Source organism: Kogia breviceps, chromosome 5, assembly GCF_026419965.1.
Source record: "Kogia breviceps isolate mKogBre1 chromosome 5, mKogBre1 haplotype 1, whole genome shotgun sequence".
NCBI lineage: Eukaryota > Metazoa > Chordata > Mammalia > Artiodactyla > Physeteridae > Kogia > Kogia breviceps.
Genome location: NC_081314.1, coordinates 101,309,769 through 101,326,413, shown reverse-complemented (window position 1 = coordinate 101,326,413; position 16,645 = coordinate 101,309,769). Strand labels below are relative to the sequence as shown.

The 16,645-nt window shown below is 42.6% G+C and overlaps 1 protein-coding gene across 13 annotated transcripts in view; it reads left to right on the top strand.

Annotated features, from left to right (window-relative positions):
- The first annotated feature begins 1,543 nt into the window (after positions 1–1,543).
- The window catches only part of NXPE3 (neurexophilin and PC-esterase domain family member 3), a 52,916-nt gene continuing 37,814 nt past the window's right edge, over positions 1,544–16,645 (top strand). For 2 of the 13 annotated variants that reach the window (XM_067034730.1, XM_059064676.2), the window contains exons 1-2: positions 6,776–6,887; positions 8,584–8,873. In XM_067034730.1, coding sequence (XP_066890831.1) covers positions 8,781–8,873 — 93 coding nt within the window. In that variant the 5' untranslated portion in view covers positions 6,776–6,887; positions 8,584–8,780. Of the gene's footprint in view, positions 1,680–2,125; positions 2,588–4,082; positions 4,119–5,817; positions 6,006–6,775; positions 6,888–8,583; positions 8,874–16,645 lie in introns of those variants that run through there. The other 11 variants (XM_067034727.1, XM_067034729.1, XM_067034723.1 and 8 more) reach the window with 11 other exon arrangements.

The following is a 16,645-nucleotide window of genomic DNA, read 5'->3' as shown; positions in this document are numbered from 1 at the left end:
AAAGGAACTAAATCAGGAGCTGACATGGACTCAGGAGTGCTTATCTAGCAAGCTTCTGCCATCAGAGATGGAGCCAGACTTGCTGGTGAATACCCCTCAAGTTAGCTGCATCATAAACAAGCTTAATTTGCTTTTGTTTACCTAAACTTAGGATCCGTTCTTTGTTTTACTTAGAGAAATAAAGTTTAGTAACATTAGCATCTAAACCATTTCTGCAGACAGGTCAGAAATGACCAGTTCCTTTGGTTTCATATCAAAATATACAAACCTATGTTCTCATTTTCTTTCCCCAGCTCAAAGTTAGGTTATCATAAATGCAACATTTAGAAATTCCTTATGCTACGTCATAACCTGAGATAGGGAATTCAAGAGGAAGAGATTTGGGACACTCTTCTAGGTACTTTTCATTTGTCTTCTCACTTATTCCTAAGTGCAGGGAGTGTTGCCCCTAATTTACAGTTGAGGAAATGAACTCAGAGAAGTTAAGTACTTTGTTTGGGATGGCACTGCTCATAAGAGACAAAGCTGTGAATTAGACTGAGTCAGGCTAGGATCCAAAGTACATGTTTTTTTTTTGTACAGTAGTACTCTCCACTGGGAGTGTGGTGACTTTGCAGTCAGAGATCTTTTAAGAATCTAGTCGTGATGGACAGGCATCTCTGGTCCTTACCAATCTTGTATGTGTCTGTAATAACTGTAAAATATAAGATCACTAAAATGCCTTGGGGTACTGAGTGCCTGTGTGAATGGGGGTTAATAAGGCTCACCAATGGTCCAAAATCATGACTAGGAGTCAGCATGTTCTGTTTAAGTATTAGCCACTTGCCAGACAGCCAAACTGTGAAAGACAAGTGGCAGGGAGTCCACCTACTGGAAGATGGGACTTAAAGCAGAAGTCTGTTATATGGGGCTGTTGATCATTAGGCACAGAGGCAATGGAAACCACCTTTTATGAGTACAAAAGGCTGATCCTCGAGAAAGAAGAATGAAATGATTACTCCAGAAGAGACTGCCCCATGTAGAACCTCCTTTTATTCCAGTCATACGGGTCACCCATGCATGCAGGTCTGCCATGAAAACTTCTGAATGAGCACATAAAGTCCATTGTGGTCAGTAAATGTCAAATATTTTGACCTTGGAACAATAGTCTTGGGCAGTTTACTTTTGTTTCTTTTTGTTTTTTGTTTGTTTGTCTTTTTGGCTGTGTTGGGTCTTTGTTGCTGTGCGCAGGCTTTCTCTAGTTGCTTCGAGCAGGGGCTACTCTTCGTTGCGGTGTCGGGTTTCTTGCTGTGGTGCCTTCTCTTGTTGTGGACCATGGGCACTAGGGCCAGGGCTTCAGTAATTGCAGCACACCTGCTCAGTAGTTGGCAAGGGAGGGCCCTAGAGCTCATGGGTAGGGCAGTCTACTTTTAGAGGCTGCGTTTTGCAGGGATAAACTGGGGTTAACCCCTCCCTGTGTTCCCAGCCCTGAGGAACACGGAGCACCCCTGCCATCTCTTCCGGTTTCCTGAGCAAGTGCTTCTGTCTTCGAAGGACTCCTCTCAGTTCCTGAATTTCACATAGTTGCTACAGATGTTTTACTGCTTAGAAGAAAGTCCAAAATAGGATTACCTAGAATTCGGGTGTGTTTGTGGGGAGTATTCAGGCCTTTTTGCTGGAAGACCCATGTCACGTACAAGGTGAGTAAAAGCAAAAGCGTTGTTTTAAGGGCTAACAGAATACGTCCACTAATTTCAAGCAAGCAAAGATTCAAGGACCCAATGGCTCTCTGCTGGAGCTTGGCAAATCTTTTTTTAAAAAAATTAATTAAGTAATTAATTTTGGCTGCCTGGGGTCTTTGTTGTGGTGCACAGGCTTTTCATTGCAGTGGCCTCTCTTTGTTGTGGAGCATGGGCTCCAGGCACGCGGGCTTCAGCAGTTGCAGCATGCAGGCTCAGTAGTTGTGGCTCACAGGCTCTAGAGCGCAGGCTCAATAGTTGTGGTGCATGGGCTTAGTTGCTCTGCGGCATGTGGGATCTTCCCGGACCAGGGCTGGGACCCTTGTCCCCTGCATTGGCAGGTGGATTCTTAACCACTGTGCCACCAGGGAAGCCCCAGCTTGGCAAATCTTATTTCTCTGGTGCAGGGAACAAAACATTGTGCCACTGAGCAGAAAGACGGCCCAAGTAGAGGCATCTGGGGTTTGGTCACTTAAGCTGAGAAGACAAAAGCTTCGAAATGGATGCTCCCTGGGGAAACCCTGATGTCTGAAGGCGACAGGAGCCGGGGTCCTGATAGGGGCCAGAGCTCAGACCACAGGGCGACAGCAGCAGGACACCCTCGCGCGTGAGCCTGGTGGTGTGGAGCTCGACAGGCACCTACTCCGCGTCCTTGCTCCGGGCGACGCTTGCGCTCCAAGCCCGCGGCTGTCAGTCAGCGCCCTCGGTCCGCCCCTCCCAGAGCTCAACCAATCGCAGCCGGGGGTCGGGGGTGAGGCGACACAGCTGGTCCAGGAAGCCGGGGACAGGCGGCCTGGTGCAGCTGCGACTGATCAGGGCGTCGGGGTCCTCGGCCACCGGAGAGCACACGTCGGGAGGACAGAGCGGAGGTGAGTGCCAGCCTGCGGCTTGTGCTCCAGGGGCGGGGCCGGGCCGGGCCTCTGCCGCCAGAGCGAACCATTGCCTGGCTCCTCCCGGGCGCCTCTCAGCTGCTAAGCCCCTTCCTCCGCGCTTTGGCTCCCGAGCTCCCGGCCCGGTGCAGAGGAGCTGCAGCCCCGGGGTCATGGCTGGGGCATCTGAACCTGGAACGGGAGGCTCCGGCCCAAGGCGGGGCAGAGTTAAAGCCCCCGGCTGCCGCAGCCTTGGTCCGGAGTAGCCCGAGCTGTAGCCGGTCCCTGGGCGGGGCTGGGCGCGAGCATCTCCATCCTCAGCTTTCTCGACTTGCTGCAACACCCGCAGGAGCAGCCGCAGCGCGGCGGAGCCCAGACTTCCGGGCCGCTAAAGACCCCTTCCCCTAACACCTTTTTCTAAGCGAGTGCGGGGAACTTGGAGACGCCTCCCTCCTCTGCCCGCATCTCCAGTCTCATCGCTGCTCTGAGACCCAGCTGCCTCTTGGCTGGCGGTCCTCTCATGCGTTGGACTATTTTGGTTTTACTGAGCTGTCGTTTTGGGACATCAGATTGAGGTCGCTTGGGTAAAGTGTGACTCTACAAGGTGTGATGTGGAGACTCTCTGCCTGGCCTGTCGCTCATCTCCACTTGATCAAAGACCACTAGTGTGGTGGTTAGAGGGATTCACAGGATTTATAAAAATGTGTAATTGTCTGTAAAATTTTCCTTGCTTTCATTATTTATTCTAAAGGAGGATTGTTGCCACATTTTCTAAAGAATAAAGGATCACGCTGCTCTGATGGATCTCTCCCCTTCTCACTGTGCTTAATTATCATTTGGAACATCAGCGTGTGCTCTTGAAGCTGGCGGCACTCCCAGACCCTGATAACTATCTCAGTCCACGCAGTAGAACAGCACACTGTTCCTCCATAGTGTTTGGGCTCCGCTTTCCTTTGACTGTATTTAATATCTTCTGTGTCTTTCATCCTCACAATCTCTCTGGGCCTGATACAGTGCAGTTATTTGTTAACTGAGAAAGGAAACGAAGGGATAGATCCCTGCAGTAGGGTTGGCTATCCCCATTGACCCAGAATCGGATTGTCCTGGAGGGACAACGTAAGTTACAATTTGAGCATCATTTCTGAAAGGCCATCCCTGACCAATTTGTACAAATAAGACCCTCTGGCCACTCTATACCATTGGTTCTCCTACCTGGCTGTGTATTATAATTATCTGCAGACCTTAAATTAAAACTGTTTCTCGGGCCCTACTCCTATGGATTCTGATCCAGTTGGTTGAGTGGAACGCAGGCATTGGTATTTTTATAAGCTTCTGGGATGATATTAATTGGCATGCAAGGTTAAAGACCACCGCCTATCAACATGCCCTATTTTTTTCTTATAGCACTTATTGCTTTGTGACTTATTTAACTGATTTGTTTATTTCTCTACCCTACTGCCCCCGCCTCCACCCTACTCCCTGGGTATTATGAAAGCAGTGGGGTGCTGCTTTGAAAGAAGAGAAGGCCTAGGTGAGTCAGCATTTTGGGCATGTGAGATGGGGGTACATGAAAGGGAAATGGAATGGAATATGGGGAAACAAGTCCTGTAGACTTCTGTCCCTGTGTAGACTTCTGTCCCTGCTTCATTTTTATCCAAGGATTGATCTTATTTGGTTGACCCATCATCATCATCATGGTCTTGGATGAGTCCCCAGTTCTTTCTCTAGACAGTCCCCTGTTAAGTTTCAACGTTTTACTCAGCACCCTATGAAATACAGCTGATCTTTGGAAAGTTCGAGATACGAACATTTGAGTCGGGATATATTCCATGTAAATCTGTGCTTTTGTCTTTTATGTGTGGGGTCCTTGTATTCTGAATTAAAATTCCAGATACTTGCTCTGACAAGTACATCTGTGTGGCTGGCAGGTCAGAGTATTTAGGATGGGGACTGTTCCAGAAACTGGGTGTGTGGTTGTTCAGTAATGTATTGTTTTTGTGTAGTGGTTGTCTAAGAACGTTAGCCCCCCCCCCAGAGGGTGGGGTTGCTGCCTAATTTGTTTAAAAAAATTATTTATTTATTTTTGGCTGCGTTGGGTCTGTGTTGCTGCTGCGGACTTTCTCTAGTTGCGGCGAGCGGGCTTCAGCAGTTTAGCACAAGGGCTCTAGAGCGCAGGCTCAGTAGTTGTGGCACAAGGGCCTAATTGCTCCGCGGCATGTGGGATCTTCCCCGGACCAGGGCTGGAACCCATGTCCCCTGCATTGGCAGGCATCCGGATTCTTAACCACTGCGCCACCAGGGAAGCCCCTAATTTTCTTTTTAGTACTGAACTCAAGTATTTCATTTGTGTTGCTGACAATTGTAATTCCAAGTGACATAAGCAATCACTTTGTAATTCTCTTGTGAGATGGGGGTAGGAGGTCAGGTACCTAATGGTGGTATAGGGTTGTTGCCACAGGCCATAAAGAATTTAGATTGGCTGGTAAGTAGTCTTAATCAAAATTTGGCAAAACAGACCCAGCAGACCATGGATTTTACTTTTTGCTTGTCATTTGAACATAAATATGAAGCATGAGTAAGTGGTGCACTAACATTTCAGAAAGATTTGAAAACAAGACTGCTCAAGTTGAGATTCCTCATGGAGTGATCACAACTTTTAGATGCGTCCAGATACTTCTTGTTTTCTCTAGTGGTAGGATGGATCATTGAACTACATGATTATTCTAGTCGTTAAGAAAATAAGGACCTACTGTATAGCACAGGGAACTCTACTCAATACTCTGTAATGGTCTATATGGGAAAAGAATCTAAAAAGAAGTGGATATATGTATATGTATAATTGATTCACTTTGCTGTACCCCTGAAATCAGCACAGCATTGTAAATCAACTATACTCCAATAAAAATTAAAAAAAAAAAAAACATATGGAGCTTTTATCTGTGGTTTATATTTTTTCCAGTTATGTTGCTGTTTATAAGGTTTTGATCTTTAGCTCAGATCTGAGAATGATTTTCCCTGTGTAAGTTCATGAATATAAATAGCCACTTATTGTTTTTTTTTTTTATTACTAGGAAAGGAAATGTTCCTATCCTTATTCCGCCCACTACTTTGTACTGAAAGCTATGTACATCTCTTTGCTATAAAATTGTATTCTTGATTTCAAATATATTTTCCTTTGCTTCATTTTCAGTCTCTTTAACCTGTATCTCATGTGCTTATCTCTGTTGCAGCAGGAAGAATGGTATAAAAATGAAAAACATCAACATGTGCTTCGAATGTGACAAGAAAAGAATAAGGGCTCTCACAATTGCTTGAGTTCAGATTTTACACTGGAAGGAAAGTTAGATGTAAACCCTAATTTCTTCGTTCTAATAAGTATCTCTTCTTGGGAACTGGAAATTTCCAAAAAAAAAAAAAGGTAAATTAAATTCAATTATATATTTTTATTTTTTGGTTGATCTAGGAAACTTTTTTTTAGAGTCATTCCTATCTAGCACTATTGTTCTTACTCAATTCTAAGGCAATTTGAGATACCAAATGATATTTTCCTGCTCTCTTTGCAAATAGATTTCTTGCTATAATGCCTAGGTTTTATATTTGTAGGAAAAACCCAGAAATCTGTTACAGATTTCTTTTTTCACTTTGGAGTCTTTCATTTTAAATTTGTTTGCTCATATCTGATTTAATGCCTTGTTTCTCCTTATAAGCTCATCTTTTTTTGTTTTTTTTTAAATTTGCGACACGCGGGCCTCTCACTGTTGTGGCCTCTCCCGTTGCGGAACACAGGCTCTGGACGCACAGGCTCAGCAGCCATGGCTCACGGGCCTAGCCGGTCCGCGTATAAGCTCATCTTTAATTATTACTTTTAGAAACCAGCTTTTTTCTTTATATTTGTGAGTTTTATTTCCTGGTGAAGATGAAGGAGAAAAACAAAAACCACCCAGAGGTGACAGCTATCAACATTTTAGTATGTGTCTTTTCAAAGAGAGGCCTGTCTAGTACACCTCAAGCTGTATCTACTTAGGTGTACAGGTGGATCTCTCAATCTCAGTGTTCCACCTACTTGTAGGAGGAAGTCAGATCTTTTCCTGGCATGACCTTCCATAATGATTTTTATGACAAGTCCCTGGCTGTGAGGGGCTTCTTGCATGTTTGCATTGCTGCCTATAAGGCCTTTCGTTCCTTTAGCTCTGAAGTCTGCTACCCTTGTGCCATCCTTTTTCGCCACTGACCATTGCTGTGCTGCTGCTGAGCAGCTCTGAACCACACTGACGTCCTCTGAGCTGCTGGCCTTTCCACAGTACGTAGACCATGGCTACCATGGTGCAGCTGAGTTCCTGTGGAGTATTATCTTTGGTCTTCCCTCTCTGGCCATCAGGGGAAACTATGATTCTTGTGGCCAGCTCCTTGAGAAGGGTTTCTGCAGAGGAGCAGAGGGGCCCCGGGGACAGAGTTATTTCCTTTATTTCACAGCCATTTCCTTCCTAGAATTTACAGGCACTTCAGGGTGGGTAGGTAGCTGGGTGTTGGAGAGGGGTGATGTCGGGGGGCTATGAAATGGTTAAGTTCAGTCTTGCACAGTACTTGGCATCCCTGTGGAGGTGGCCAGGAGTGGGGGATTTATTCCTCTTTAATTTAGGAGAGAAATACCTCTTGCCTAACATGAGTGTAAGCTTTGCCAGGGGAATTTCTGGCACTTAGTACAATGTGCAGTACAGAGTAGGCCTCCATAATTATTTATTGTGTGGATTGTTGAATCAACATATATCATGTAAAGAGCTAAGTACTGGGAAGGAATCAAAAGTATGACACATTGTTATCCTTAAGTTGCTTTTCTCTGATATGTAGCTTCTGTTTTTTTTTTAATATAGTCTTAATTGGTATAGAGTAGTTGGGGAGACGAGAAATACATAGAAATACAGAGATCAGCTGAGAAGTGAAAAACGTAAGTGCTGCGGGAATTCTGAGGATGGAAAGCATACTGGAATAGCTTAGCCTTGTCTCCTTTATGAAGCTGGGGTGAGGAAGTGTTGTTGTATGTCCTTGTGGTATGGGGCTTGTGGTATGGGAATGGATTAGACCAGAAGAGTGGAGGAGTGAGGGAAGAGGGGGCTTGCCAGGTCCAACACAAAACTGTAGGAGTATTGGTGCAGCTGAGGGAGTCTGAGGTCCTCTACACTGTGGTTATGCACCCTTTTCACCTTTATCTCTCTATCCTGCCTTCCATGGAAAGCCTCACTGCTTACCTATATCATAAAAGCAGCTGGGGAGAGCATTTTAAAATAATTACATGGAAGAACAGTTAGGAGCCACATACTCTCAAGTCCTCTGCCTCTAGCAGGTGTGATGAAGGATTTGGGTGAGCTGTTACTCCTGAAGCTTAGCTTTCCTCTCCTACATCTTCAGAGCAGGTATCTTTCCTCCTGTGCCTTGTTACTCAGCTGAGGGAGCATTAGAATCACATGTGTGGTGAAGGAGCCAGAAACCCAAAGGGTGTTTCCTATCTCCTGCCATACAGAGGGGTGGCATCCCTGTTTTCCAGAGGTTATCAGAATGGTTTGCACCTAATCCCAGATCTTCTCATAAAACCACAGGTTTTCTTCTCACTGCTCTTTAAATATAATTACCCTAGTAATGTAATAAAACTTAAACTGTAAGGGAAGGGAAGTGGTTTTATTTACTTAGACCTCTTTAGAAAATTAACACTTGAATTTTGTAATTTCTAAGGGTTTGAAGATATTCTTCTTTGCTCTCTTAAAAGTTAAAACCTAAATAGGTAGTAGGACAAATATCTCTGTATTTACACAGAAGCCTGGAGCTGGGTTTAAGTAAATTGTCCAGATATGGAATAGATAACTGTGCTCTGTTTCATTGCTTTCTCTTATGACTTTGGGTCTTCAGTAAGATTAAGGAAGAGGAAATATGGTGTCTTTCCTTTTACTCCACTCTAAGCTGTTGTAATTGGTAATCTGTTTTCTCATCTCCCCTCTTTGAAGGAGTCCTTTGGAGAAAAATGTGCTTCTTAAATCAACCCCAGTTGCTCTTTTATACAAAGAACTCATAAGGAAACCAGCAGGAAAAAAAGCAAGTCAAACTGAAAGCTCATCTGCAGCTCAGAAAAACAAAGACATGGAGTTTTAAGGAGTGAAGGGAGCATGGTGTCGGCCATGGGTGATCAAGACACAGCCGGACAATGTGGATCAGTTTCTTCAAACTACGTTTTTTCTGCTGTCTGCTTGCAGTATTGATGGTGGTAGTGCTGGTCATCAATGTCACTCAGGTAGAGGTGAGTACTCAGCATGCTGCTTCATAACTAAGGGAACCAAGTCGAGGTTAACTAGCCTCGGGGGCTAACTAGCCTGGAAAATGTTGATCATCAGGAAACGTATCTCAGTCACAGTTCCTGTTTTCATTCATTCAATAAGTGTTTGAGTGTCTTCAATGGTTATATACTGTTCTAGTCACCAAAGGTGCAGTGGTTTCTTCACTATGGAGCTCGTATTCTAAATGTGCATGGGAGAAAATAAGAGTAATAAGTAATCATAGAATATAATAATAAATGATAATTAGAAATTGTGAGAAGTACTGTAGAGAAAAGAAAGTGGGTTCTCTAGAGTAGATTTAGAGTGATGAAAGAAAGTCTTTTCAAGGAGGGGACCTTTTAGCTGACTCCTGGCAGAAAGCTGAAGGAGTATTTCAGGGGAGGGAGATGATGACATCTGTTTGTTTTTTTAAAAAAATTAATTAATTTAATTTTGGCTGCTTTGGGTCTTTGTCGCTGCATGCAGGCTTTCTCTAGTTACAGCGAGCAGGGGCTACTCTTCCTTGTGGTATGCGGGCTTCTCATTGCGATGGCTTCTCTTGTTGCAGAGCACAGGATCTAGGCGTGGGGGCTTCAGTAGTTGTGGCACGCGGGCTCAGTAGCTGTGGCTCACAGGCTCTAGAGTACAGGCTCAATAGTTGTGGCGCACGGGCTTAGTTGCCCTGCGGCATGTGGGATCTTCCCAGACCAGGGCTCGAACCTGTGTCCCCTGCACTGGCAGGCGAATTCTTAACCACTATGCCAGCAGGGAAGCCCAATGAGTCTGTTTTGAAGACTGGGTGTGGTGCTCAGGGCAGGGACCATGTCTCATTGAACCCTCACAAGTGACTGGCACTGAGAAGGTACTTAGTAGTAGTCGCCTCTCCCCCTCTCTTCCATTCCCTTCATGAACTCACATATCACCAAAATTTATGGAGTATTTTTTATCTAAACCGATGCTATCCTTTTACTTGTGTTGGCTTGTGTTACTTCTCAGGTTATAGGTCCAACTTAATTACGGTATTTTTTTGGTTTTTGGATTTTGCTGTAGACTGAATGTTTGTGTCTCTCAAACATCCTGGCCCTGTGGGAGCTCAGGTTACTGTTTTCTCTCATGCTTTCGTGTGGTTCTTTCCCCAGCCTCCAGGAGTTTCCTTACACACACGTGCTCTTCAGTACTCTGCTGAATACTTAATTAGGACTCTCTGTAGATCTCCTGAGTTCTGTGTGCAGCTGTCTCCTACTGTTACTGTCCTGTGGATTCTAATCAGCTTGGTCTTTTAAGACTCTCAGCTCATCTCCTCAATTTAGGGGGTTCTCCAGGCTCCACCTGGGTTCCCCTCTTGCTGCTGCAGCCTGGAGATGCTCTCAAGGCTGTAAGCAAAGGGCAATCAGTCATAGGAATCACTTCCTTTATTTCCCATCTTTCAGGCATCATGTCTTTTGTTGTCTGATGTGCAGTGTCTGGAAAGCCACTGTGTCAGGTGGAGGAGTAAATCTCACTGTTTCTGTATCTTGGCTGCAAGTGGAAGTCTGAGGGACTTGCAATTGAGGGGAAAGAGTTCATAGAGGAGCTGGAGAGAAGGATTAATGGACCAAGGGGAGGAGGAGAGGATGGGACCTAGAGTACAGATGGAGCAATAACTATGTAGAATGAGGGACATGGTACATTGTGAGTGTTCTTGTTATTTTATTATTAGTTATGTAGGAGGAGCCATGCTCCTTCCTCTGACCTAAGAGGGAAAAATGTCATAATGGTTGGCAGTGTAGATACATTTGCTGCTGGAAGGTAAGACGTTGAGGGAGTTCTTGACTAGAGAGGAGGCGGACGGTGGAAGGAGGGTGGATCCCAGGAGGTTGGTACGAGGGGCTTGAAAGAATGGGGGTAGAAGATGGAGCTGACCCTGCAGGATGATAGAGGGGCAATAACTTTCAAGATCATACGTGTGCATGGCGCTTACTTGCATTGGTTTTGTGAGTGTGTGTTTTGTTTTACCACGTTCAACAGCCTGGGTGTAAAAAAAGAGAGGATAGTTGTGTAGGTCTAGGATGGCCGAGGAGGTAGAAGAAAGAGAGACTTGAGAGGTTAGGCCATAGTCCCACATTGTTAATGTCATTATAATAGGAAGGAATGTTAAGAATTATTGTTAGGAATTCCCCTAGTAGTCCTGCTGTAGTTCTTGGAAACTTCTGGAGAATGTCCGCTAACAGCTCTAGCTATCTGCACGAACACAAACCGAACAATAATGGAGAAGAGAGGTGCCAGTAATATAAATGATGTAGGACAATTTTAATATTGAAAATATAAATAGATCTTTTAGTGGAGTGTGGTGAGATACTTCTCGTCTAAAGAGGTTATCTTGTCCAGGCTGAGAGTATTGTTATGACTTTTAAACTGTTCAGTTTATTACTATGATGATAATTGTTACAGAAGGTTGGCGTGGGGAGTGGGGGGTGGGAAAGGCTCTGAACCTTGGCCGTCTCCCGTCCCTTAATCCCTGGTCTCTCCTAGGCTTCTGATCCTGGTTGTACTCTCCTTGCAACTAGAGTGTCTGAGTATTTTCTAAAAAGCACAGATTCAATTTTACTTAAAAATATCACATAAGAACATTAACCATCACAGGTGGTAAGGGGAGAAAAAGCATTTTCAAATATGCCAAATTCAGAGTTGGTTAAGATAAACAAACAGCACTAAATGCAGCAAATATTCTTTCCATTGGTAACAGGTCTCCTTCATGGCTTTGTTTCCTCATCTCATGCTCAAGTTAGTCTCCCTTATATTGTATATGCGCAGTTCTTTGAAATTTAAGAAAGGAATATTTCCTTTGTCAGGACTATTACATTTTTACTTAGTTTTTCAACATAAAATGTGGTTAGATACTTTAAATTCTTCAGCTTCTGAAACATTAATAAAGATTTGAATGAAAGTTGAATAAATTCAAAATAATTCATGGGGGTTTAAAAAATACAAATCCTAGGACATCCCGCCTGCTCCATCTCAGATGTATCACACCCAAATCCCCACATTTCCTAAGATTTGGCCAAATTCAGTTAAACAAATAGAGGAACAAATAAGATCCACAAACTAGCAAAACCTCTCTAGTTAGATGATTGTGAGTAGAGCAACTTCTATAGTGAATTCACAGATTTCTGAATTTCTAGACGTCTCTGAATGTAAAGGACTTATTATCATGTTGGTATATATGGTAGGCTGAATAAAGCCCTCAAAGATATCAGTGTATGAATTCTCAGGACCTGTGAATATGTTATCTGATAAAAGGGACTTTGCAGACAAGTTTAAGTTAAGAATCTTGAGATAAGGATATTGTTCAGGATTATTTGGGTGGGCCCAGTATAATCACATGGGTCTTTATAAGAGAGTGGCAAGAAGGTGGAGGTGATATGATGATGGAAGTAGAGATTAGAATGATGCAGGTAGAAACCATGGGAGAAAAAATATCACATATGAGATATGTGATATCTAGCAAAACTTTGTAGGGAAAATTCTGTTAGATCTCTGATAACCTCTCATTGAGCATGGCCTGTGTTTATTTGTTTTTTCCTTATTCATTGATATTTTAAATATATATGTTTTCTGATTATGAAAACAATACCAGTGTATTAGGGCTTTTGGCTGCAAATAAAGCTGATTTAATCTGGCTTTAATATTAAGGAATAATATTCATTTAGAATAGAAGTCAGGAGGTATAGTTGGGCATAATTCATTTTGCTATGTTGAGCATAGTTCAGGCTCCATTTCTTTGTAAGTCTCTCAGCTGTGCCCTCTGTGCATTAGCTTTGTCTATGGCATCCTCTTTCATGGTTGGATTTTAGGTTGCTGCCACAGCAACAGGTGGTTGCTTTCTTGTACATGTCCAGCCTGAGATACAATTTTTTCCCCTCAAAATAGTCTCAAGAGTTACTTGCATTTTTTTCATTGGCAAGTAAAATTCAGAGAGCTGTTCCCAGAGTACTGGTGGTGTCTGCATTCGGGTGCATGACTCCATCAGAAACATGCAGCAGCTTTTCATAGCACAGAACTGGGTCACAGGCCCATTCCTGAATCAGTCACTTGGGTTTATTCTTTGATCAGTCAGGCCCACCCCTGAGCTGACAGGTCAGTAAACAGCAGTGTCATGTTTCAGTAGACAGGAGTGCCTGTGGGACAGGCAAGCATAGTGTTCATTCCAGTCCACACCTTACAGTGGCTCCAGGAGTGACCATTAGTGTTTCATCTTGGCTCTGAATCTACAAAGATGGCAGACCTTGAAGCTGCCCTTGTTACTGGCCCAGAATAGGATTATCATTTGGGAAAATTAAGTAAATTGACATTTTTTGCATTCTTTTTCATTTTTAAGTAAAGTTCAGGTGACTTAGCACCAAGCATCTGGTGATTCTTGGATTGGGCTGTATGGGTCAGTTTGCTGGCCTTGAGTTGGTAGCTGGTGGCTGCTCAAGGAAGAAGAGTGACCGTGGGAGAGGAAGAGAGGAAAAAAAGAAAGGAGAAGGAGGCATGCTGTGAGCACACAGTGCATGGTTTGGTCCTTAGTGGTTTGTCATAGCCTCACAACAACTAAAAAGGAGAGGGAGGCTGGAATATTTCCTAAAAGGTAATCAGTAGGTAAGGGAAATTTTTCTGTTTTTAAAAAATTGAGGTATAATTTACATATAACGTTGTGTAAGTTTAAAGTATATGATGTGTTGATTTGATAATTTATATATTGTAATATGATTACCACTGTAGTGTTAGCTAGCACTTCTATCATGCCACATAATTATCATCTCTTTTTATGGTGAGAACAATTAAGATCTTGTTTCTTAGCAACTTTGAAGTTTGTTACATAAACTTATTATATTTATATTAATACAATAATACACTATTGTTGACTATGGTCACTATGCTATGCGTTTGATCTCTAGGACTTATTTATCTACTAGTTGCAAGTTTGTACCCTTAAACAATATCTCCCTAATTCCCCAATCCCCTAGCCCCTGGTAATTTTATTCTCTGTTTTCACGAGTTCAACTTTTTTTTTTAACACTTTATTCCTTTTTTTTTTTTTTTTTTGGCCACACCATGTGGCTTGTGGGATCTTAGTTCCCCAACCAGGGATTGAACCCGGGCCCTTGGCAGTGAAAGCATGGAGTCCTAACCTCTGGACTGCCAGGGAATTGCGGAGTTCAGTTTGTTTAGATTTCACATATAAGTGATATGGGGTATTTGTCTTTCTCTGTCTGACTCATCTCACTTAGCATAATATTCCATTGTGTGTGTGTGTGTGTGTGTGTTTGTGTGTGTGTGTGTGTGTATATACACATACTGCATTTTCTTTATTCATCCATCAATGGACTTAGGTTCTTTCCATATCTTGGCTATTGTGAATAATGCTACAGTAAACACGGGTGTGCAGATATCTTTTTTTATACCTTTTTTCATTTCCTTAGGATATATACCCAGAAATGGGATTGCTGGATCATATGATAGTTCAATTTTTAGAGGAACCTTCATGCTGTTTTCTGTAGCAGCTGAACTAATTTACATTCCCAACAACAGTGTATAAGGGTTCCCTTCTCTCCCTATCCTCTTTATCTTCCTTATGATAGCCATTCTAATAGGTGCGATGTGATATCTTATCATGGTATTGATTTGCATTTCCCTGATTATTAGTGATGTTGATCATCTTTTCATGTACCTGTTCACCATTTGGATGTCTTCTTTGGAAAAAATGTCTGTTTAGTTCCTCTACCCGTTTATTTATTTATTTATTTATGTATTTTTGGCTGTGTTGGGTTTTTGTTGCTGTGCACAGGCTTTCTCTAGTTGTGGCAAGTGGGGGCTACTCTTTGTTGCAGTGCATGGGTTTCTCATTGCGGTGGCTTCTCGTTGCGGAGAACAGGCTCTAGGCACGCAGGCTCAGTAGTTGTGGCTCACGGGCTCTAGAGTGCAGGCTCAGTAGTTGTGGTGCATGGGTTTAGTTGCTCCATGGCATGTGGGATCTTCCCGGACCAGGGCTTGAACCTGTGTCCCCTGCATTGGCAGGCGGATTCTTAACCACTGCGCCACCAGGGAAGTCCCCCTCTGCCCATTTTTAAAATTAGATTTTGTTTTTATTCTTATTGAGTTGTATGAGTTCTCTCTATATTTTAGATATTAACCCTTTATCTGATATATAGGTTGCAAATATTTCTCCCATTCCATAGGTTATCTTTTCATTTTATTGGAGCTATCTATTGCAGTGCAGAAGCTTTCTAGTTTGATATAATACCCCTTGTTGATTTTTGCTTTTGTTACTTGTGCTTTTGGTGTCATATTTAAAAAAAATCATTGCCAAGACCGATGCCAAGGCACTTCTCCTTCTAGTATTTTACAATATCAGATCTTATGTTTGTTTTTAATCCATTTTGAGTTCATTTTTGTGAGTGGTGTAAGATAGGGGTTCAATTTCATTTGTTTGTTTGTGGTTAACCAGTCTTCCCAGCACCATTTTTGAAGAGACTATGCTTTCCTCATTGAGTATTTTTTTTTGCTCCCTTATCAAATATTAGTTGACTGTTTATGTGGAGGTTTATTTATGAACTCTTGATTGTATTCCATTGGTCTATATGTCTGTATTTATGCCAGTACCATACTGTTTTGATTACTATAGCTTTGTAGTGCAGTTTGAAATCAGGACGTGTGATACCTTTAGCTTTGTTCTTTTTTCTCAGGATTGCTTTGGCTATTTGGGATCGTTTGTTGTTCCACATAAATTTTAGGATTGTTTTTTCTATTACTGTGGAAAATGCCATTGGAATTTTGATAGGGTTTTCACTGGATCTATAGATGACTCTGTTAGTATAGGTGTCTTAACAATATTAATTCTTCCAATCTATGAACATGGGCTCTCTTTCCATTTGTTTATGTCTACTTCAGTTTCTTTCATCAAAGTTTTCATTGTATAGCTCTTTCATTTCCTTGGTTAAATTTATTCCTAATTATTTTATTGTTTTTGATGCTACTGTGAATAGGATAGTTCTCTTTATTTTTTTTCCAGATGTTTTGTTGTTAGTGTATAGAAATGCAATTTCTTTCTGTATGTTGATTTTATATCTGGCAGCTTTACTGAATTTGTTGATTAGTTCCAACAGTTTTTTTTCTTTTTTTCTTTTTTTGCGGTACACAGGCCTCTCACTGTTGTGGCCTCTTCTGTTGCGGAGCACAGGCTGTGGACATGCAGGCTCAGCGGCCATGGCTCACGGGCCCAGCCGCTCTGCGGCATGTGGGATCTTCCCGGACCGGGGCACAAACCCGTGTCCCCTGCATTGGCAGGTGGATTCTCAACCACTGCGCCACCAGGGAAGCCCAGTTGAGAGGTTTTTATCATGAAAAGATGTTGTATTTTATCAAATACATTTTCATTCTATTAATATGGTGTATCACATTTATTGTTTTGTGTATGCTGAATCATACTTGCATCCTAGGGATAAATCCCACTTGGCCATGGTATGTATCCTTTTAATATATTGTTGAATTAATATTTTGTTGAGAAGTTTTGCATCTGTATTCATCAGGGATGTTGCCCTGTAGTTTAGTTCTCTTGTAGTGTCCTTACCTGGCTTCGGTATCAGGGTAATGCTGGTCTCATAAAGTGAATTTGGGAGTGTCCTCTCCTTTTCAATTTTTTGGAAGAGTTTGAGAAGTTTTGGTGTTAATTTTTAACACCAGCTTTTAGTTTTGTTGATCTTTTCTGTTGCTTTTCTGGTCTCTAATTCATTTA